The following is a 24,480-nucleotide window of genomic DNA, read 5'->3' as shown; positions in this document are numbered from 1 at the left end:
TTCATTCCAAAAAACATTCATCCAGATTGCAACAAAAATCTTCATTTAGACTACGAAGGTGTTTCTCGTTCCTTTAATGTGGTGTCGATAACCAGTCGTTTTGGTATAAGTCAGCTGCGAGAGTTTGAACTTTGCATTTGATTTCATCACATTTCCACTGAGGAGTTTGGATACCAACCACCACATTACTTCCATCATCCACCCCGCATCCCACACTCATCATGCCGCGCTCATTCCTCGTTCGCAGAGTATCCCGACCTGCAAAGGAAAAAACAGCAATGTGGGATTGTTTTGCGGCGGAGACAGCAATTCAGAGTAAGTGTTTTTAATTCCTCTACAATTCAGATGTTCTTCCAACACTAATACACGTATACCCCACCCCTCCCCTTCCGTGGTTGTAAATCCGACAAGGGGTTGCGATGCCAAATTCTGGAAATGAGTTTTGACAGGTAGTTCTGTTTATGAGATCTTTCGTACGAAGTTCGCATTTTTTTTTCCGGGGCACTCTCGTCACTCCTAGGCTTGGAAATAGCAAGGCATGAAAGTCTTCATTTTACACCAAACTTAAACAGGTTAAAAAAATGGTTCTGAGTCTCAAATGAGCCTGGCGTAACAGCACACCAAGAAAGTGTAATAATGAAAGTATTGAATACCGTCTCAGTATGCAACCGCATAGCAATAGTAAAAGAAGGCAGAACTTAAACAGAAAAACTCGTTCTAAATTTAGAATGAACTCTGAGATCAAATGGCTGCGTTTCCGAAAGGAAAACTTCAACTTTTCTCTCAATTATCGTCTAAAATTCAAAGTTTCACCTCCCAGATGGTGTACCTTTCCAAATTTGATCCGAAATTGCTTCTCGCTCCGTCTCTCCGAAGTGAAAACCCACTTACTCTGCTAATTAACTTCTTTTCTCGAAACTCATTCTGCCACAATGAGGGAAAACAAAAGGTAATCGACAAACAAAGATCATGTTCCCTTTTATTTTTTTTCCCCTCAAAAGTTCTTTCAAAATTGATGTAGTAGTTGGGCGAGTTCCGAAAGATCGACTTTTGCTGGATTCGACCAGAGATCAGGTCACACTAGAGAGAAAGTAGGCGGGGAGAGTTCGCCCCACGGGACGCGCGACAAGCCACCGACACGGCGAGCAGCCATGGTCACTGTTACCCAAGTCCACTCATCCAGAACAAAGGTCCAGACGGTCAGAGGTAACACGATGGCTAGCTTGTGGCCTTCACAATTTCTACCCGAGACATTCGGCCACGCGCCCGCATAGCTCGCCCGATTTCTGATAAACACAAGAGAGAAAGGGGAAAAAGAGAGGGGTAGGGGAGAGGTGGGGGACTGAGCTTTGCCGCATTTCATTGGTGTACAGACTGATCTCTTGTTATCTCTTTTACATCCCTGTCACAGCAAAAACACCCATTCACAGTAGATCTGCTTGTCTTTTTATCATTGTAATACAGTATATAGTGATACGGATAATAACGGTAGCAATAACAATGATGATAAATGATTACAACACTTATGATGGTAACCATAACAGTACAGTTGCAGTACCATAATTAAACAATTTTGGGGTAAGCAAATATAGGCTTACCACCCAATATACAGTATTAACAAACATGTAAAGGGAAAAAATAAAGGGTCTATGCAATTAATTAGAACTTACTACTCTTTTTAAAGATAGGTCCATTCATTATTAGTGTGTGGGGGTTTATTAAGTTAATAATAGACATGAACATAACATTTTGGGGGTTTGTGCTTTTATTTTTGGTTTATACATTTTCAAATGCATGCCCAATTTCAGTGATTACGATGTTGTTGAAAAGTTAAGTTTGAATTGCATAATAAAACGGTTCCCCATACAGGAGATAGAAATCGGAGTTAGACAGAGAGAAACATTAAGGTATAGAACTGACTAACTTTTATTTATGCAAAGCGACTAAAAAATAATAATAAATGCATTACTTTATGTTCACATGTCGGAGCAAGTGCTTCAGAAAGAAATGCTGAAGGGAGAAACTTGAACCATGAACTTTGGTATACGATTATAATTATATTCATCTAATTTGCGGCAAATGCATTTCACCGTGGAGTAGTGAATATTGCGAAATATACCAGTTGCTTGCTAGTAGCACCCTGGCCTGAATGCCACTCGTCTGCTCTTTGGACCTTATAGAACCAGATTGGCTCTATGCTCTTTTTAGCTCTTGCAAACCATCTCAGCAGCCGCAAGTCACGGGGTGGGTCGGGTTTCCAACCACTTTGATGCCGCGGCTAATCACGGCGACCTGAGGGCAGGGACCACTTCTTGTCTTTTCTAGAACCTGATGTCACAATTTCAACTACTGTTTTACAACCACCGCACCCTATACCCTCCACCCCCTCTCCGATACTCATCTCTCCCCCCCCCTCTCTCTCTCTATCTTCTCTTTCCCTATCTCCTCTCTGCCTATTTCTTTCTGTTCTCCCCATGCCTTTATCTTTTGTTTACTTTTCTTACTCTATATCTGTACATTTCTCTTTAAATCAGTCAATCTTCATATACATATCATAGACTTGTGATGGAACTTCTCTTCATTTTGCCCCATTTCCCAATATCATTTATATTAACAACGACGTTCTTCAATATATCCTGTTTTTTTTTAATCAATGTCAAAATATATAACTAATGAAAATAGTCTTTCTTCTACATGTTGGGGAATTTTTAATGTACTCAAGGACACGAAGAGGAAACTTATTTTTTCACTCTTCCAAATCAAGATCTTAACTTGTCTTTGTTTGAGGTTTTTTTTTTTTTCAAGAACGCTTTGTTGAAATAAAATTTCGTAAGAATGGGCAGATTGTGTAGAGTAATGAGGGCTATACCGCAGTTTACATTTGTCTCTTTTGTTATGGGCCTCCATGATTATTTACTAGGGTAGCGAGAGTCATTTGGCATCTCACGGTTCTAGAAATTCACCTCTGCGTTCGTAATGAGGAAATTAAGCGTCGTTATGTCGTTAACCACTTGGAAAGCACAAGTTTTGACGGCATTTTTTCCCACCGTATCCCGCGACGTTTCGGCTTTTTTTCTTGTCTCGCCGATTACCAGAACCACCTTCGAACAAGAGTATCTCGATTACGTCTTGTTAGCGGTCTCACCGGGAGCCGGTTCGTTTTGGGGCGAGCCCGAACGGGTGCACCTTTATGAACCTAATGAGTGCTTTGAAAAGTGAGAAAACTTCTCGTGTAATGAGCGATTACACCTTGGGCAAAAAGGAAAAGAAAGAAAAAAAAAAGGAAAGAAAGCGAGACATTCCAACACATTTGCGTCATAATCTCGTTTCTCCTTACTGTGTTTTGTTGTCATCATACAACTGCGACAGTTTTTCACCAGTCACTTACAAGAGCCAACCGGTGGCGCTCAACGTAACTCGATTACTCCATCCAGCTAGGTGGTCATGCACATTTACACCAGTCATTCTTGACTGTATAATTGTTTACTTGCAGTAGTTATTTCATTTTGCAAATCATAGATTCCAATCAAATGACTGTGTTCTCCATTAGTCAATTTTTCAACTTGCCTCTGTCATTGAACTCATCATTGTTTCTCAACGTAAATCGATAATCATCCGCCCATGGTAATGTGCTAAACTTATTTTCTTTCCCTTGAAAACGTCAGTATATTATATAATCGATAATGATTTTGCTATTTATGAAAACATAGATTAAGAGCTCCACAGACAGTCGCAAGAATGACAGCTAATTCCACATCTGTTTATGTTGTTCACTGTGTAGTCATCTTCACATGTGCAGTAAAGTCAGAACCGGAATATGCACGAAGTGCTTGTTGTACAGCGCTTGGGGATGTGTCTTTTTCGTATTTGATGATAGTCCTACCATCTCTTACGATCAAAACTTCTGTAATCATTATTTAATGGAGTGTTGTAAGAAGAGAAAAATGAAAGAATTCAAAGAACAAATGAAAAGTAAAACAAGGTTTTTAAGTATTTACTTTTGATGGAATATCATAAAGGAAATTTATGTCTCATTGTTTGAAAGTAGCAAAAAAAGCTGCTGAAAACTGCTTATCCAATGAAGGCGAGCCAATGAAGTAAAATGGAGTCAAAAGGGGCCTGAGCTTTCGATCCTAGCAGAATCTTCGTCAGAGGCAAAATGACCAATGATTGTTTGAAAGTGTGAAAGCATAGTCATGAAGTGTTTTCGCATTACTATTTGATAACATTTTTGAAGAAAGAACTATCCTATTAGAGTTGAGAGCAAAGTCTCGGCACCCTATTTATTCCCTTTGACCTGTCAAAATGAATTTACTCTCAATTGATTGATTCCTCGTTAGAGAAAGTGGAGCGAGAAGTGCGAAAGGAGTATTTTAGCACTTAACCTCCGCCCGTTTGGTGCACGGGCGTCAGATCTAGCACGCGGCGCCTGAATACAAAACAGGTGGAAAGGAATGTATTAGTTTCACTCGCGTCCTATGTTATTTCTTACTCAAGCGTCTCGGAGCGATCCCCCTTCGTGACATGTCTCGGGGCACCTGAGTCAAAGGACAGACACGGAAGCCCCTCCCTCCTAGCGTCTTTACAGGTTCATGACAAGTGTATTTGACCCGAGCTGAGGGGACGCATGGTCCCAGTGGAATACGGGGGGGGGGGGGGGGGGTAGAGTGGAGTGGACCGAGAGCGTCCGATACAGGGGACACATAAAGTACCACTGTCGAGCTTGTTCAGGGGAGGGAGGAGAACGGTTAAAGGAATGGTACAGTATTGGTGGAGATGAGAATTGGGCTTTTAACTTTTTGCGAGATACCAAGAAAACACTTATGATATAGTACAGAGCATACCATTTTAAGAGGAATTCAGAGTTTATTTGATGAAAATCGGGTTTGGAATGACTGAAACATCCAAAAATAAAGTAAAACAAAGCGATCGTAATGAAGTGTGGGTCCCACACTTTATTAGAATCGCTCTTTTTTGGATATCTCAGCCATTTCAAAACCAATTTTCATCAAATAAATGTTGGATTCCGCTCTTTCATATTTCATAAGAGGTTTCTCATTATCTCAGCAAACAATGTTAGAAACCTGTAATGAGATCTCAACCATAACTATACGATCCCTTTAAAAGGCGCAGTTCCAACTACCACCCTGTTTCCGTTGGCCAAGGTAGTGATGGAGTATATATTATAAGGAATAGAACAGAATTGTAGGAGATTCGTCAAATTTGGACACTGGAGTTTTGGCTTATTATAAAATCAACATGTTTTCCCCTGAATAGTGTTTATTAAATATCAAATGTAATGCAGGAGAGATAATGATACCATTTCAGCTCACATCAACTCTCCATTAGCATGTGCACAAAATATCATTTGAAAAGATTTGTTTATAAGTCGATAGTTTATTGCAACTACAACCGTTTCCCCTGTATAAGCTATATACCTGCCATTGATTATCGCTACACAACAAACCGTGATACACAGGAACAAGTTGTTGTTATTTATTCCATGTCAAATAAGAGATGTTATTATTGTATGTAAATGAGACGTAATCACCTCATCTAATTTGAATATGTTACTGAGTATCGTAACTCTGATAACTGTTTCGTGAAAACTTTGTAAGTTAAAGATTCAATAACTTTCTAAGTTTTAGGTGCGCGTCTGCTGAAACCTCTGCCATGCTGCTCATTTGATTTAGCTATTTATCAAAATCAGTTTGAGGATCGGCACTTTAAAAGATTTATCTCGGTAAATCGTGTGTGTCAGTTGGACGTGATCGCCGGCCTAACTCCGCCTCCTATCTTTTTCTTTAAGTTCAAACCTTGATTACTCCAGGTCGAAAATGCTTAACCCAGAAAGAATCGGGCTTGAAAGCACCGGGCCGTTGAGTTTAACATTAGGATCGGCACGTCCCTCTCTCTGGGTTTGCTTTTGGCTTCCTCTCAAGGCGTTTCTTGTTTATTGGAGAGCGTCTTACTTTGGGGGAAATTACTTTGTCTTATTTACTCTCTCGACGGGTGGCTAGGAAGGCTGAAAGGAATAAAGAAAAAAAAAGAACGAATCCAAAGCAAATGTTCGGCGTTTTATTACTGTGACAAAGGTATAAGGTATTTCGTCTAATGCCACAGGCGCCCTCCACATTTAAAACTGTCAGTAAACACTATGCTGTTTACCTGCTTGTGTTCAAATGTCAACCATTGCTCTCGTTTATAGTCTTATGTTATTAGCACGATGCGTTCATCACATTCTGCATAATTCATGTCCATAATTTGTACACCTATAGTGTACGACCAACTATGATAAGAGCAAGGTTTACATAGACAAATTCAAAGATTCACCCGACACATCAAACGTTAACAACGACGGCAAGTTGGAATCAGTGTTAATAATGACCTCTCTCAGTTCAACAACCTCGTAAATACAGCGATTCTTCACGATGCTCCAATGACCATGAAATAACCAAGGGGAGTTGCTTTATTGCCACCAAGTGCTGTTGAAGGAGAAAACACTGAATGGCACAATAAATGCGCATGCGCACCTGTCGTAACCACCGTCAGGCGCGCTGATGCCATCCCGACCACCAACCCCCCCCCCCCCCGCCAAAATAAGGAAGACATTGGATTGTAATGTTATAACTAACGCATGTGTAATCGTTCCTAGAAAGCAGACATTATCTGTCTTAAAGGGGAAGGCTAGTAACTGATCAGTGGGAATCAGTGGAAATGCTGGGAGATGATTGTTCCAATCCTTATGGGATTCATTCAAGAGTTCATTGTATATCTATTGTTGTGTGAAAATGATTTGCTTCAGAATGGTCTCATATTCAAGTTATGTGCAGTTTAATGCTTCCAGGTTAGCGTCCCTGGTCAGTGACGGAGCATTAATCTGCACATTACTTGAATATGAGACCGTTCTGAAGCAAATAATTTTCACACAACAATAGATATACAATGAACTCTTGAATGAATCCCATAAGGATTGGAACAATCATCTCCCAGCATTTCCACTGATTCCCACTGATCAGTTACTAGCCTTCCCCTTTAACGATCGCCATGAAGCTCGTGAATGCCTGAATAGTTAATCATCCCAAATGCACTGATTACTCATGAGAAAAGCCCTTCAACAATGCCTCACTGCTATCCAACATTGGGATGGAATTGAGTTTTGGGTCAGAGACTGTGAATCATAGGAACATAGTTTATATAAGCCATATATAACAATAATTAAACAGCGGAGTTGGTTGATGACCGAAAGCTCCTGCAATGGTTGATGTGGGGACGGTGTGCTAAGAGTGGTCGACGCGATGTCCGCATCCCTTGCCCTCTCTCCGTTTTCGTGGATACATGCAGCAGACAGGATTGGCTTCCAATTCCATTGTTGCAGTAGCAACTGTTGTAAGTTTTAAACGTGTCGACGAAACATTATTGGCATGGTTGCATGAATTCAGTGGGCAGGGGCCTACAGGGAGATATTCGAGCTTAACGCTCAGCTTCTAGGTGTAGTCAGTCAAACTTCTTTGTTGTAAATTCTTTAAAAGTGCATTGTTTCTTGCCATACAGAGGCATAGATGGTATATAAAAACACACTTTAAAAAGTACCTCTTTTATCTACTCGTTCTGAGCTCTAGTTGGTAGCCCTATCGCTCATGATGTTATGACAATTTAACCCTTTAGTATTCTCGCATACAGTGTGTTATCGTATTGATTATCCTGCGTGGATGTGAGAGCATAAAGGTTTTGGGGTTTGTGCATCAATTAACATGACAACACATAATGATATCAGCGTGAAAACACTATCTTCTTTCTAGAAAAAAAAACACAAATAAAAGATACATCATATTCTGTAGGAGCATATGGCACCGAGTGAATGATATATATGTTGCACAGAAATAAGTTCAAATATGACGCAAAAGTTACCATTCAGAACTGATCTCGAGGTGTGATAAGAGTTAACCAATGTGATCACGAACCTTACAACGGTCATTTCATGGGAGCAAAGGTTGTGCTCTATCTTTTGGAGTAAACTTTCATGTTAGTCTCTGTGCGCACTTTTATTCTGAGACGTCTCGAAGGCCTTAAAAAGACACGTGACCCCTCTTAACCAACCGCTTGTGAGTTGCATCTAACTGCATTTTGCGAGAGTGAAAAGAGAGGGCAAGATTCTACCACATGCATCTTTCGGCTTGGCAATCAGACAACATATTTCAGCCATCTGTTAAGACTAATGACTGTGCAGGGGTCTTAATTGGCGAGTGTCCTCCCTTAATGACACTCCCAACAGTAAGTTCCCCTCGTTCAAGAAGACAAAGGCTGGCCTCTATGTCTAACACCAGCCAAGAGACTCTTTGGCCGTGATTGTATGCAAATAGAAGTTCATTTACGCCATCCTGCTCTTCTTTGTGGTCGTCATTTAAGAGAAATGCACGCAATTACCATAGTTTATATTAAACGAAAGCAGCTAACACTGAAATGACGGAACAACGGGCGGAGTCTGACAAAGTTCTGGAATGACACTTCAGTAGGGAACCTTTCGAAATAACTATGAATCGCTTTTGTCGCTTGACTTCGATGTCGCATTTTGAATTCCTCTTCCGCTTGTTCATGAAATGCAATGCAGATATCTGTTCTCTGTACCCTTGTTGACCATGTTGACGTTACAAAAAAAGCCTTGTTCCTTTGAAGCCATTCGCAGCGTAAATCGGATCTTTTATTTTACCATGTTTATATACAGAAGTAGAATTTATTCGCAATGTGTCATTCGGAAAAGAATTCGACTGAATGCAGGCTCGAATTACTACAGAGATTGAAAACACTGTGTCAGAGACATTATAATGACATTATATTATGATGTTCAAGATTTTAATGGCAGGTGGAATGTGTGGCATATAATCACGAGCTCAAAGTAGAGGCAAATATTTTGAAGACTGGCTTGTGAAGTTGGGATATAGTTTGGTCTCAAGTTTGATTTGTGACTCTCCCTGATCACTGCCGATACTTTATTCTGTCTTCCGATGCCATTTTACAGAAATGACATGAATGAGGAAAGGTTTACAAATTAATGACGAATAGTACATTTCATCAACTCTCCTCAGTGGTATATGACTGGGGAGTCTTCTTCGTATCTCTGCAGATTAGCTCACTGTATCTGTTCTCATCTCTGTAACCTAATACGACTGGTGTTCATCGCTGCATAAGATGTAAGAGGAGACCCTAAGATTAGTTAACCCTTCACCATGAGTCACCAAGGGGGTAACGGCAGGGCTGGGGTTCCAAGGCAATAGGTGCTCATGGTTGAAACTAAATAGTCGCAATGTATATCTCAATGTTTCACTCGGGCTCGGGCGGTAGCATCGAAACACATTCTGAATTAGTTTGTGGATTTTAAGGCGCTGAGGAGATGCTCTTAGTATTGTCCAAGAGGAGAGTATAAAGAAAGACACGGGTGATAAAAACATACAGGGAATAATGATAACTGGGCATTGCGACAGAAATGTGGGGACGCTGAAGAGACTAACCTGGATGAAAAGACTTTTGTATTCATATATCATTATTCAAAAACGATTTCTGCCTCAGAATCATTGCTAAATCACGTGGTCTAGACCAGGAGCTATAACGAAAGTAAACTATTCGACATTAGACTTCCTTGACATGAAGAAAGAGATGACGAAGTCAACAAAAAAAGAAAGGAGTAAACTTTAAAACCTTGGATACGACTGCGGTGTCGTCATCCAAGCCTTTCATCAACCAAAGCTTTCTTGGAAGAACTTTAAATAAATGCGGAGGAGATTAGGAAGATGACACCAGGAGGAGCGGTTGCAGGTTGAAAGGCGGTGGTGCTCCCGTGGCATCAGGCCAAGATGATGATGCTGACTCGCTCTCTCAGACTGACGTTAACGTTGCCACTGGCAACCGCATCTTCTCTGACATGATGATGATGTATCAAGTGGGATTCCAAAAAGGAAGATGTTGCTCTAATTATTTTCAGTTCATAAACACATAAAAAAAAAATGCGGCCAGTTTTCATGCCACGTCTTCCCCTTATTGTAGTGCTGCCACAGGGAAATAGATACAGAGCGAAATGCCATGGGAGCCTTTTAAATCATCATACATTTCATAAGTTATCTCATTAACTTAGCGACGCTGGTGAGCAGTGTACAATATCTAATGGGGATGTAAAAATCTTATCGATGGGATGCTTGATTGGCTCTGCGGTGTCACGTGTTCATGAAAACATTAACAATATCAGTGACTTTTCTTTGATCATTCCTGTATGATGATAGTGCACAAGTCACTTTATGTTGTTGTTGTTGTTTTTTTTGGGGGGGGGTGGGTGGGGGTTGTGTGGTTCAATGCAAGATATCAAGGGAGGTCCTGCGTATTTCTTGTACTATATTTTGTCTGTTCGACATACTTTAATGGAGTAATATCTTTCCAGTGCTGTAATGATCTTGACTCACTGATTTAGGGAAGTGGGGGGGGGGGTGGACTCATCCACTACCTCTTTGCCCCCTTCGCATCTTTGAAAATCATTATAAGGTGCATGAAGTTTATTTGGGGGAAAAACAATATTTGCACGTACAATATACTAAGTCCAAACAAAGCCGACACTTGCACTCAGTGGCTAAAAAGAAAATCCTGTTTGAGCCGAAAGATGATCTCACAATAAGCTTACCAACACATAACGACTACGCCGTTTGGGCCAGAGAAGCGAAAAGGCATGTTGAAATATTTATATCCTATGAAAAGACTTGCATTAACCATTCTGTCCGCGAATGAATCATTTCTTTTTTCTTTTTATTCGTCCTGGGGATGGTAAGCGAAAGCTACCGTCGTGTGGGTTGGGTGATGGAATTCGTGACTGCGAGGTAACCGAACGAGGAGAGTGAAGAAGTCGTCAGAACGGCTCCATAAATTTAGTCTAAAATTCCTCCCAAATCCCTTCGCTGATGAGATCTTGGATTTGACTGACATTAGGGTCCTCTCCCTTCTTTTCTTTACTCTTCTATTCTCAACCCGTGTTTTTCCACCCATCACACTTTCTTTTTTTCTTTTGAGAGGACAGGACATTTACGAAAGTAAAAGCAACCACAAAACAACAAGAACTCTAGAAGGCTTTTCACTCGCTCAATCGAATCGTCTGCGGCGGCGCGGCAAAAAAACGGCCTGTTAGATTCCAACGCACTCTACTCTCAGGACGGGTGGCCGCGCTTGTGACCATATTTGGTCATTTGGTCGCGTGGCAAGTTGTCTGCTGAAGGGGGAGAAACACACAGCCACTGCACCGAGCGACTGATGCGCTCATCTCATCTCCTCGTTGCCGTTTTGATGGAGGGGAGCAGGCCGCCGACGGGTGGTGGCTGGTGGGGGAGGATGGACCGCCCGACCGATTGTCGTCACTCATCTCTCTCTGCTCACACATCTACCATTTATTCTTGTTGCAGTGTTTGTTTGTTTGTTTGTTTGTTTGTTTGTTTGTTTGTATGCTCATAAATCAATTATTATATTTGTCAAAAAATGATGGGGGAAAACGACGATAATAACGGTATGGCCAGAATCTTTGTCATGTACACGTAACTCGGCTTCATTTGAATTCCCGCAAAGGCGCAGAAGATATACGTACAGTATATAGTAATCGCTTCAGATATAACCTGTTGGAACGTCACAAAACTTTCGTGTTTGCCCTATTTCTCTTCTCATTTAAATGTGACTAGCTTTGAGCGTAGATGAGTCTGAAATTACACGTTTCTGACTTAACAAAACAAAATAAGGAATGGTTAGTTTGTAACTACAAGTTCGAAAGAGAATTTGGTTCCAGGTGTCGGTTTCAGGCAGCACCTGAACTAGGCTAAGCCCGGAAGCAAATCGAATCCCCCCTCTACAAAAGTAACTGCAGCTAGTTTGGTGAAGGTGTTGGTATATAGCTCTTCCATCACGCCTGAACCCCACCCCTCCCCTCCAATGCATTACTCTTATACTTCACATCATAGGGTAGATGCATACCGCCGTCCGCCTCCTTGTTTCATTCAGCCAATGTTTCGGCGGGTCTGCTCAGTGTGCATTTTTAGAGGATTTGCTTTATTTTCAGAGTTAGCAAATACCTTGCTGATGAATCGCTCTGCTTCCTCCAGTCCCAGAGCAACGATCAGAAATCCTCCTTCCTAAATACCAAACCAGTAAATCTGTCATGGCCCCTATCCGCGCTCTTCCGCAGCGTATTATTCCGAGAACGAAGACATTTGTATTTCGAAATCACCCATTTCGCCTCTCTTTTCCCCCCTTTTTTTCTGTTCCTTTTTCCCCTCCTTGATTCCACACAAACCGATACAAAGATGCTTGGAATAGGCGGACAAAATTGAGGTCGAAGTCATGAGACAAAAGGGGGAAGAGTATCGATTCGCCCAGCGACCCCTTTGGGGAGCGCAACTTCGTCATCACCTCGACAAAAGTTCGAGCTTCACCAGACCGCGCTATTGATTCAAGGCATGGAATCAAACTCTTCTGCCCTTTTGCAGCTCACTCTCCGCACCATGCAATGTGCGATGGTTTCAAGTCACGTCCGAGAGTCAGTGACCTCCCCCTATAGCATCATGTCGGCATAATGTCGTTTGAACAAGGCACTTGTTTTGACTATCTAACCAGACAATTCAGTGCAAAGTCGACAGTTTTCTTGAATTAACGGAAATGTTTTGAACTCTAAGTAGAATAGACAAGCGAAGAATTGTTCGCAGTGGCGATGTATGCCTATACGATTCTTGTCGATAATGTTTTTAACTTAGTTGGGGGGATTTGTCATTAGGTGTGCAGCGTTAACTATGAATTTTGTGCTGGAGCGGGGAAAGAAAAGTCGGGACCTGCCGACTGAACTTGATGAGCGTCCTTCCACGTTTTGACAAGAGCGCACGCGCCCGCTGTCAATCACGTCACATGACTTCCGGTCGCTATCCCGTGCTTCTCATCTCGATGGCTGTCAACGCGCACATCACGCCGTGAGACGGGCCGCACGCTTTCTTTTTTATTAACTAGCATGGTGGATTAGAAAAACAAGAACCAACCGGTGGTGAAGGTTCGGGTGGGGGTGGAGGTATGGACAAATATAAATTGAATTTGGATAGCAGAGATGCGACCACAGATACATATGGTCTGTCGCGTGGGTCCGGTAATTACGTTAGAATCAGATAAGTAGTCTTTGTCAAGACGTGTTCAGTAGTGGTCAACGTAGGTGCCCCCTGGTCATCTTGCTTGTAAACATAGGACTTGCGAAGCAAATCTGATCGCGATCATTAGTGTGTCTTTCCTCTTGATGTAGGCCTATCGGAATCTACACGATATGAAGCCTGGTATAAGGTGGGAAAGACATGCATCGCTGAGAGGTGTAGGATTGCTTTACCACTGTACTACCGGTAACTCGTTGGGTTTCGTGCGAGCAGAGATTGGGTGATTCGGGGGCCCCTTCGCCAGACGTCACTGCGTACGACAGGTGTTGGGCAGTGCCAGTGCTGCGATTTCTTTGGAAGAAACCCCGTAGGGAAACTCAAAATCAAGCCCATCTTTCACTGATTATGAGTTTGTCACGCAAGTTCAACAGAGCAACTCCCCTCCCTTCCTCCTCCCCTCCCCCCCCCCCCCCCCCCCCCACTGCAATTTCTGGTTCTCTGAGTCCAGGCAATAATTGTGGTGATGAATTAATTTTCCATGCTGAACATGGAGAAAATAATGTGATGTATATTTTGTCTGTAGCCACATCTCTGTGTTTGTCAGTGATTGTCGCTATTTCAGGAAATCTTCACTGTACTAGAATGAGGATGAAAGCAAGAAATAAATGTCTATAAAGAAGCTCGAATGTCATTCTTTTTAGATAGCATCGTTTACATTTTGGTTAAAGTACATTTAAAGAGACTGCAGTGAATCCAACAACGTCAATTACAGTGACTAAAATAAAACGTAAGTAAACTTCGCTAGTGAAGAAACCATTGAAGTGTAAATGATTGCATACTACAACTGTCATCACTTAAAATCTATCATAAAGAGTGAACCGTAGCAAATAACACCCCTTGATCAGTAGCACAACCTAAATCAAACCACGGAGCTACTATGATCAAATGGAGCTCGGTGCCCTCAACTCCTGCAAAACCAATTTCTGTCCTTCCGAGCAGGCGATATAAGCCAATTTTGTTCCGCCTGTGCGAGCGAGCGTTGCTAGGTCGAGTACGTGTGGGAGACGGAGGGCGGGAAATGCGACACGCGACAGTCGCATGGCGTTTGATTCGACCCATGGCAGGCACGCGCGCGAGCGTTGGTTACGCGGGTTTTCAAAATCAGATCAAATGCTACGATTATGAAGATACGAGTAAACTGTCGATATGGTGTTTACAGGACATATTCATACGAACGACAATCTCTGTCATTGGTCACTCCTATCACGTGAGGTCATCCAAGGTCAGTTTTCTTTGAATGAATAGGCTTTTAGTCATCTCACAAAGTTATCTTTTGATATTGTTGGCACAGAACAATAGTGTAGGAATCCTTATTCAACGAACGTTTATTCAACAACAAACGTATAGTCAATGGACATGAATCAAATTATGACTTGGGCAATTACATTGACCTTAATTGTAAAAACACACAAACACAACTACAAACAAACAAACAAAATAAAAGTACGATTATAACGTGTTTGTGAGGTTATCAAGACGCCTGAAGCCGCACAGACGTAGGCTATGCGGTATGTATAGCGTCTTTCTTCTATAACCTGAGGGCTTGCATACCACCTGTGAGGCGAACGAATTAGCGTGAGGTAGGGAGGGAGGGGGTAGGAGTGGCAAAGAAAACAGCGACAACCGAGGAAAAATTATGAATGAAAACCCAAACTGAAAGTCCGACGTGACCCCCGCGCGAGAGAGTGAAGCTAAATTCAGAGGTCACGGGGTCAGGCATGTCAAGCTAATCATGGACAAGTCAGGAACAAATTGAGGAGTGATGTTTAGAAAGGACGGCAGGCGAGGGGACTGTATTTACTACTAGTATTGCATCGGTGCTCGCCGAAGAAGAGCGGCATGAGAAGAGAGGGAAGGACAGAGAAGGGAGGAATGGATAAAGTGGCATAAAGGAAGAAAACAACTGACTGTAAGTTATAAAGGAAAAATCAAAAATAGAAATAAAAGAGATATGATGTCATAAATCTTATTAAAGTTTTTTTTTTTTTTTTTGTTGTTGTCATGATGATGGGGTGTAGAATGGCTGCAGTAATATCATATAATAAGTAGAACGATGCATGTACAAATTTCCAAGTCGGTACTATAATAAAGAATGTGTGTGGCAGCGCGTAGGTATATAACTAAGTATAGTAGCAGTAATAACATTTGTTGCTGTTGTAGGCAACCAAACACTCAATAAATTGACCAAGTAGTAACTATATCAAGACTGAAAGAAAAACCAGTGAAATATAGTACGATTAAAAGAAAAGTCCAGAAAAATAATTCAGCCCTTCTTCATCGGTTAAAAAAAAAAGAGAGAAAGAGAAAAGCAAAAACGAAGAGGAAGACTTGTGCCCGAAACCAGTTATCCCCAAATGATTCTTTCCAAAGTCAAGTGAGGACAGGCGTAACGCAATACGGTCAATAATCTCAAGATGGATTGTTTTCTGCGATGGTAATGGAGCAAAAAGAGAGAAAGCGGTATTTGGTGTCAGATGGAATTTTGAGTGATAAAGCCGATGACTTGCACGACACGAGTGAGCACTGGTGAAGCCAAGTGAAAGACTCCGGTAGTCTCAGTTCAAGTAGCTGGCTCGATGATACGCTTTGACTTCGCGGAGAAGCCTTGTCTGTCCTTTTGGAAAAGAAGACCACCACCACAAAAAAAAAAAAAAAAAAAGAACATAAACAAAAACCACCAAACAATCAAAGGTATTCTACTCTTAAGAGACGATAATCATCGAACACACACGACACAGGAACTTGCCGTTCAGTGGAAGCGATTACCGAGTATGAGTTGATAAAAGGTGATAATAGGATCAATAATTTTTCAGTAATACAGGCCTTACATTGAGAAACTTGCTGCATGCACGGAAACAAGTTCCTGAATATTTTCTCGGTCAGCAATCGTCACCTATCATTTTCACATCTTATACGGAGTATTAAACATGTATATTACAAATAGACTTTAGTTTCACTTTATTTAGTGACAGGAAAAAAAAACTGGACCCTGTTTCATAAAGCTGTTCGTAAAGTTACAAACAACTTACGAGCGACTGGTGATCAGTTCTGATGTGCTATACTTATCAGAATTTCCATAATTCAGCACAAGAACTGATCACCGTCGCTCGTAAGTTGTTCGTAACTTTACGAACAGCTTTATGAAACACCCCCTGTTTTTTTTTTAAATTATTATTGAGATATTTGCAATCGTAAACTGGTTCTAAAACCGTAATCAGTCTAAAAAATTGATTACCAAACCGTGCAAATGTTGACGGCGTACCAAAAAAAAAAAAAAAAGAAAAGAAAAAAGAAGCGTTTCCATTAGCCCTTGCTTACTGCGCTCTGTATCGTGCGCCTGTGCCACTCCTTGGCCGCCGAAAACTTTTTCATCTGTCACCAAGGGCGCTTATCTCATCAGTTCTCGAGGGGGCCAGCTCTCTCCATGTTTTAATTAATGGTCACATATGCATCCAAAGCCCCTGCCAAGACCGGCAGAGAAATGTTATCAATCAGATCAAATAAATATCACCACGTATTTTTAGTTCGAGGAGGAGGAGGGAGATTTCGCTCTTCTTGTGTTTCGAGCTAACCTTTGCTGACATTCAAAATAACGGCACCCGCAAAATCGCCACCCCCTGTCTCACTCAACCTTAAAAGAGAGTCCGGAGTATGGGGAGCTAGGGCATGAGGGGAGACACAAATGGGAAGGGAAGATGAGCGAAATGTGAAACCAAAGAGCCGCTTTCCGTCACAATGTTAAGATGATATCTGCGAGTTAAATGTGACGTGAAATGTATATGTGCGCCTGTCAGACAATCAACGAGTCTGTGTTTCCCAATCCACGCTTTCAATTTCGTATTAGGGGTTACGAAAAAAAAAAGAAGCAAGAAGAATCGCTGTCATGGCTTCAGTCACTTTTTACCATCCCCCCTCGCTGGGGAGAGATTGCTTACGTTAAAGAGAACACAGGTTAACGGCGAAAGAGAAGGGGAGATAGAGTGAGAAGGTGAGAGAGGAGGAGAGAGCCAGAGGAAGAGAGATGCAAAGTGAGTGTGTGTATATGTGCGTGTGGTTATGTTTTCATGGCACGTGGCTGTGAAGAAGCATGACCATATTTGGGTACAACCGGCGCGCGCCAGTGGTGGCTGAAAACCAGAGCTTCAAGTTAAGTCCTTGATCCGACGGCCGCGTTGTCTGCGCAACATATTTTCCGGCATCCTCCTAAATCGGGTCTTTTAACGTCTCTGCCATCATCCCCGTTTGAACTGTTGGCGACGCGGTGGTCATGATGACGTCTTCTCCTTCTCGTCTTACCCTAAATTGTGTCTTCTCCTTCCAAAGAAACATCGGCTCATTGTAATTTTTACTTTCTTTCCCCCGTTAAGATCAAGACAGTCTCGCCGATGGAAAATGTCTAGATGATAATTGCAAGCAGCTATCCCATAACTTTGTCTCTCTCTGTCTCTCTGTCCAAGTGCCTCCCCTTCTCGTAACTGTAACAACTTGTGTCTTTGTTGGCATTTTTACGAGGTCGGCCTGGTTCCAATCGGAAACGTTTCATTAAACTAATTCCAATCAGACATTTTGGACCTAATGACATCTACGTGCAGCCGAACCGCGCTCGATAATCATTTTGACACGCTTTTTTGCGCCACCGCTGGAACCCTGATGTAACTTGCATGTATTCTGTGGGACAATATTGTCTCTTGTACTTCGCGCGACCTTGCCCGCCAAATAAGTTACGGAATGGTGAGTGCCGGGGGACTGAGGCAGAAGTAAAATCAAAACAAGTAATTTTTCAAATGAATTGGCCATCCAGCCGCAAATCATGCTTCTTTATGCGTAAAACAGCTTTGACGTCCGTACAGTTCAAGTAATGTTCAAACATCACCATTACGAGCCTTTTCGCCCTCATGCAAATGTAGTACAACCCTTTTTAATCAGTCCCCTATCTGTAATCTATTAAGGAAAAATGCACTTTAAAAACGGACGTGTATGAAACAGGCAGCATTCAAAATGGATACATTTGACAAATCCGGCTGAAAATTTTCTTTTTGTCTCTGCCAATACATTTACGGAGTTATCATCTTTAGGACAAGAGGGCTATCCTTTTTCTTTCATGAATTGTTCTTTGTTAATTTTGTTTGGTGAGTCATCATCTTTTCGGTAGTGTACAAGAGGATTTAACTACCACAGATGCAAGCAGCTGCGATGACCCTCGTTCGCTTGCTTATGATAACCTGCGATCACGGACACTCGAATCACAATTTACTTTGCAATATTCTCAAATTCTGATGAAAGTCAAGCATTCACAAAGTTAAGGATTATGAGATTTCATGGCAGTTAATGTGAATGATTCTAAGACGTAAAAGCAACACAAGAAATACCAAAGCAACGCGTCGCGGAAGGTCTAATGTTCCATCTGTGACTGTCAGTCATCTGTAATATCATTTTTCAGCAGAATCGCGCATGAAGAGAAAACAGGCCAAAAACGGAAGCGTTTTACTTGAGAAAGAAAAATCGGCTAGATCATGTCTGCATTGCTGGCGTCTAACTTACCGGATGTTTTTTTCCAATATCTTGCTGTTAAAACCGAGTGTTACATCCCAAGACGGGACTAGTTTGTTTTATCCTCACGCTGTCGTGTCATGTATATATTCCTATATGCAATACACAAGGAGCAGGCACTACAACAAACGACTTGATATTATTTCACAAGCAAGACCTAACAAGTGGCGACAACCAACTAGCTTGCAGCATCAGTTGGTTGGAATGCCACGGCACGAGGCCCATCAGCCTGGTGTCTGCCACGGTGGACAGCGATGATAGCGATGGTGGGCGCTGGGGCCAACTGGGATAGAGACAGAGAACAATAGTCTCGCCTTTTTAGTCGCGTGCCGTCGCTTACGGCCAAACGCATGATTGTTATGATTTGAAAACCTTATTATGATATTAAATAGGATATATGTTTTTTTTCTTCCTTGACTCGTTAAAACGGAGACAAGTGAGTTGCGTGTTAATGAGAAACAGTTGTTCAAAAACCGGTCGTTACCAAAGATGTCGAGATGGTCGCCGATGTGGACTGTAAGACTAAGTAGACCATCTGAAGTCATGTATCTTTTCTGAGATGATGATGGATGTTTATCTCCTGTCTTTCTATTTCGGCCTCCCCTTGCTGGGTCCCCTCGGTTCGGCAATCAACCTTTCCAACAGCTGTGCGACTCGTATCGCATCTTCCCACTCGAAAGTCACGGGAGCTTGCGCAGTTGATTCCTTTGGTGACGTAAACCAGGCATCGTCGAGTATCAGCATGCAGTTCAATGATAGAAAGAGAGGTATAGAGTACTGAAAAGAACAACAACAACAATAACGGGAGGACCGAGCAGAGAGGAGAGAAGGGCAAACTCCTAACGAGCGACAGAACTCGTCGTCTTAACGAGATGGCAATGGGTAGTGGGTAGCTAATGATTGAACGTGTGTCCGACTCTCACTCCTTCGACAAGCTCCCTCTGTCGATGCCTACGTCATAGTCGCTTTTACTTACCAGATTTGCTTGAGGATGTGGGGGAATAATCGACGTCGACATCAGACACAGGGTTGCCGGCGGCATTGTGACGTAGGTACACCACTGCAACGTCACAGGTCTTAATGCAATAGCAATTATAGCCGTAGTATTAATACGATCGGCTGTGGTCCGTCATTGTTCTACAATCTCCCTGGGACATTCAAACGATCAATAATCATGTGTAGAATAATATAGCCATGGAGCTAGAAGAGATTAGCTCCATGATATAACCATGTGTGATAGATGAACGTAGATGGATATAGTTACAATGTATGCATAATAATGACAGGAGTAAACGATTAACTTAGTGAGAAAGTTATCAAGAAAATGTGCACAGCGTGCCCAGCATTTGTAAGTATAAAATCACAGAAATATACGTACCTTACAAGAACATTGAACTCTAGCAGACTATTTCTGGCGTTTAACTATTAAGGGAAGGGACAAACAAAACATGAATGCAATGGAATGACAGCATTTGTCGGAGGCATGAACCATTCTACAAAGCAAAATAACGTCGCCAACATTTGCTCCAGCTCTACTTTCTCTGACGCTTATTCAAAGCATTTCAGAAGGATGGATTTTTGTCCTTTAACTTGACGGATTCGAGATAGATACGTCAATATTTAAATCAGTAACCCAAAGCTCATACTAAAGTTGATAGGTCTGCATTTGTTCTTCTCATCTCTGTGAACAGAACGGGCAAAGTTTTGTGTCCTCATAGCGCTCTGGTCGTATGATCACCTTTCATCAGTTTGACGTAGAAATAAACAACCCTGTTGAAACGTTTCGTCCATTGTCGCTGGATGTTTAAGTTCTGGTAAAGTTTTTAGCCTAATATACAACATGTACATTGAAAAAAAAAAAAGTCGCATGAACTCACCGCCTCACTATTTTATTACCCTTCTGTCCCACCCCCCCCCCCGAATTTCTCTCTCTCCCTCTCTTTCAATAAGTCTCTCCCTCTTTCTCCTTTGCCTTCATTGGACGGATGAGTTGATATGTTATCGACACTCGTTCATTGATGCTGTCACACAGAAAGAAGAAAGCCGCCTTGTCACCTGGACAGTGGGAAGAGTTTACGGCCCTTTTGCCCAGGGCGACCCCTTAAGATACGGCGGGGGACGTCCCTTAACTCTGGACTGACGTGCTCCACTCGCGTGCCCCCGTTATCACCGTTATCTCCCCTCAGCCAATCACTGCGCAGAGATCATACGCCTTGTTTATTGCTAACGATGGAATGTCGAGTATTTCGGCTTATTCTTATTCTTCCCCATCCATTTTTTTTTTCTCTGTCTTTTTTTTTTTCGATCCGTCGTTGCCAGGGCTCCCACTTTGACCCCTAGTTCGCGAGCCGGGGAGTTTGTTTTCTGGGTGCGGTGTATTTGATTGATGCGCAGCGCCACGCTCCTGACAGCTGGCACGCGAGCTTGATTAACACCCGCGCGGTCCCGCTGCTACAACTCCGCCGACTCCCTCCCGTCATCAACCGAAGAACCGCCCACGGAGCAGCGAGAATTATACGGGCAAAATAGAAACTTTCGGGGTTGTCATGGCTTGTTTTCGCTCGTCTGATCAGAAACCTCGCCGTGACATTTGAGCATGATAGAATGCACAGTCCCGTTTCTTTCTCTCTCTCTCTCTCTATCTCAATGCAAGACGAAAAAGATTGGCTTACAAACAGCAAAACTCAATTTACTTGCACGCCGGATTTGCGGATATGTTAGACAAAAAAGTGTCATCGATATGCAGATTGAACATGATTAACATGAGTTACAAGCCTCATTCAATGGAATATATCCTATTCTGACGCCGTCACTTACCTACACAGATTTATAATCTCAATTGTCAAATTACAGCAACAAGCTGACTATATCAAAAGGCAATAAGTATTATCACAGTAAAGCTACTACGGAGGCTACTATTCACTTTGCCCAAAACATCCCTTTAAGTTCATCTGATCATGCTTTTCTTTGTATTTCCACTCAGCATTATGTCCAATCTTAAAATCGTACAGGTTTATCACATGCACGCAGCGTTACTCAACCTGGTTACATATGGGTGACGATGTCACTATATCACAACCTATGTTTAAAACTGATAGTCTTGTGCCTCAGTTTTCGGTTCAAAGGCATTGTTCTAGGACCAGATTTTCCAGGCATTGATGGACACATACGCCTCGGCTTATCATAACAGCTGAAGTTATGAGTGTCGGCGGCAGACATATTTTGAAGGTTACGACTTTGTATTGGAAGCAGACCCCAGGAGTCCAACTTTATGTAAACAAGGGCAAGTCACCAGCATATCGGCATGTGTTGCAGGTTTAACCTGCTATTGCGATCGAGAGCGATCAATGTTTCTGACTATTAACCGTCTCCCATTTCGATTCTTTTCTATTTCCAGGTTACTATGGTTACTCCAATGTCATTCAAATACCGTCTGCCACTCCCATCATGTCTGTGCCGTCGCCGCGGAGCCGACCTTTCCTCTTCCACGCTACCGCCGCGGTCCCTACTCAGACAACCAAACCGAGACAACGTAGAGGGCGCCCTAGGAATGATGCCTCTGCTGTCGGCAAAAAGCGGGCCCACTCCACTGCGATAACGACCCTCAACATCCCATCACCAGAGGGTCTGCTCAAGACAGTAGACTCGGCGCAAAGCGGACTCTTTATCCTCTCCAGTCTCGCAGAGAAAATGAACAACTCTGAGAGCCGATACCTTGACCAAGCACATGGACTCTTCTATCCCAGCGATCTCAGCGGACTAACCAGCCAATCATCCGTGCGACAGCCAAATGTCACGCTGAACTTCGGCGCGGTGTCGCTGACTGCCCAGGGCAGCAACGTCCAGCCTGCCGAAGGTTCGGTCCCATCGCGAGATGACCGCGCTACCACACCATCCAGTCCCATCAAGGCCACATCTCCCTCGAGTATGATCGTCGCTACTCAGATCGACAGCCAGCCTGTGAGTCCGATGTCGGCAGAGTCCAAAGCGAAGGCGACATCGCCGGTGATGGGGGCCACCATGATGCCAGGCCACTCCTGCCCAGAGTGTGGCAAGAGCTACAGCACCTCCAGCAACCTGGCGAGGCACAGGCAGACCCACCGGAGCGTGACCGACCAAAAGGCCCGGAAGTGCCCCCACTGTGACAAAGTCTACGTCTCGATGCCTGCCCTGAGCATGCACATCAGGTACTTGTCTCTTGTCAATGATGTGGTAAAAGATCAAAGCACAACAACAACAACATTACCTTGGAATAAAATCACACGGCACTTACGGGTATGGCTATCAAGAAAATCTTGAAATTGTGCAAGCGTCATGGGGAAGTCTAGGGCCAACAGGAGGGTCTCGAACCGGCATTTTCTCATCGTACTGGATTTGGGGTTATTTTCTAGACATATTATTAGTCACTGAAAGTGAAAAAGATATGACATATTCGTAAGCGTAAAATGCACTCCAGAATTTTAGCCTTACAATCTCAAAAAGGTAGCAATTCGTGGCAGACAATCAACAGGACAGTTCTCAATTTTGTTGTTGGAAATTTCATGGGCTGACTGGAAGACAGTTTTAGTCTCAAATATATTACAAACAAATTCAAAGCTACTTCTAATTCAGAGTTAATGGAGTACGATGGGTTTTTATGGGCGAGGGAAGATGGGGACTGTGAGGATAAGTGAAACCATAGTCTATTCATAGATATGAAACTGTTTCGCCATAAATATCCCGTGATTTGTGAACGAACGTCAGGTGTGGTTTAAGTTGCATAACCCATTGCTTCGTATAATGATGCATTATTTTCAGGAGATTAATTCATTTTCATTAACGCCAAAGATCATACGTCTTGCAAGCGCAAACTTGAGTAAATTGTAAATGAAGCTCCTTGAGAACCGGCAGGGTGACGAATATCCATGGAACAGAAGCGTCAAAGAAAATGTTGATAAAAACATTCACTTGATTTTAGGGTTTCAATTTCATACTTCAGAACATACTACACAGTCTGTGGAACACAAAATCAACAAACTGCTTCGCTGATATACTGAGTAACAAAATTAATCTTTAATGTTTTTATCTTCTCTTCACTTTTTTTTTTCAGGACTCACAAGCTTGGCTGCAAGTGTCACATATGCGGGAAGTGTTTCAGCCGTCCGTGGTTGCTACAGGGCCACATCCGGACGCACACGGGTGAGCGTCCTTTCGCCTGTCCCAAGTGCGGCAAGGCCTTCGCCGACAAGTCCAACCTGCGAGCGCACATCCAAACACACTCGACTGTCAAGCCGTACGTCTGCCAGAAGTGCAACAAGGCTTTCGCGCTGAAAAGTTACCTGTACAAGCATGTAGAGTCGGCATGCTACCGCGCAACCTAATGTGTGCCAACTAATGCATAATAAATGATACAATGTTTCTTTGCTGTTTCAAAATTCTCTCAATCAAACACACACACACACAAAACTATCTGACTACCACATCTCAAATTATAAACAAAGATCCAGTCATTGTACATTAGCATGATCTTCAGAGCTTCGTCGGAGCATGACAAAGGTGTCAAAACACATTTTGTCTATAATACGATTTCCTTGGACAAATCTTTAGCAGGTAATTGTGTACCTAAGGCCTAAATACAAAGTTGAGCAAGGCTATACCAGCCTGTGCTTGTCTTTTTCAAAGTGCATTTTGAACCATCTCGTAAGGTTTTCTAAATGATGAATGATAATTTTAGATTTCTTGG

General features: G+C 42.5%; 1 protein-coding gene across 1 annotated transcript; it reads left to right on the top strand.

The window, feature by feature from the left end:
- On the top strand, positions 1–24,480 carry LOC140233036 (uncharacterized). The gene is made up of 3 exons (XM_072313144.1): positions 1–315; positions 22,156–22,945; positions 23,848–24,480. The coding sequence occupies exons 1-3, from the start codon at positions 222–224 to the stop codon at positions 24,116–24,118; spliced, it is 1,155 nt and encodes a 384-aa protein (XP_072169245.1). The 5' UTR covers positions 1–221; the 3' UTR covers positions 24,119–24,480.

This window comes from Diadema setosum, chromosome 9 (assembly GCF_964275005.1).
Source record: "Diadema setosum chromosome 9, eeDiaSeto1, whole genome shotgun sequence".
NCBI lineage: Eukaryota > Metazoa > Echinodermata > Echinoidea > Diadematoida > Diadematidae > Diadema > Diadema setosum.
This window is presented reverse-complemented; position numbering and strand designations above follow the sequence as displayed.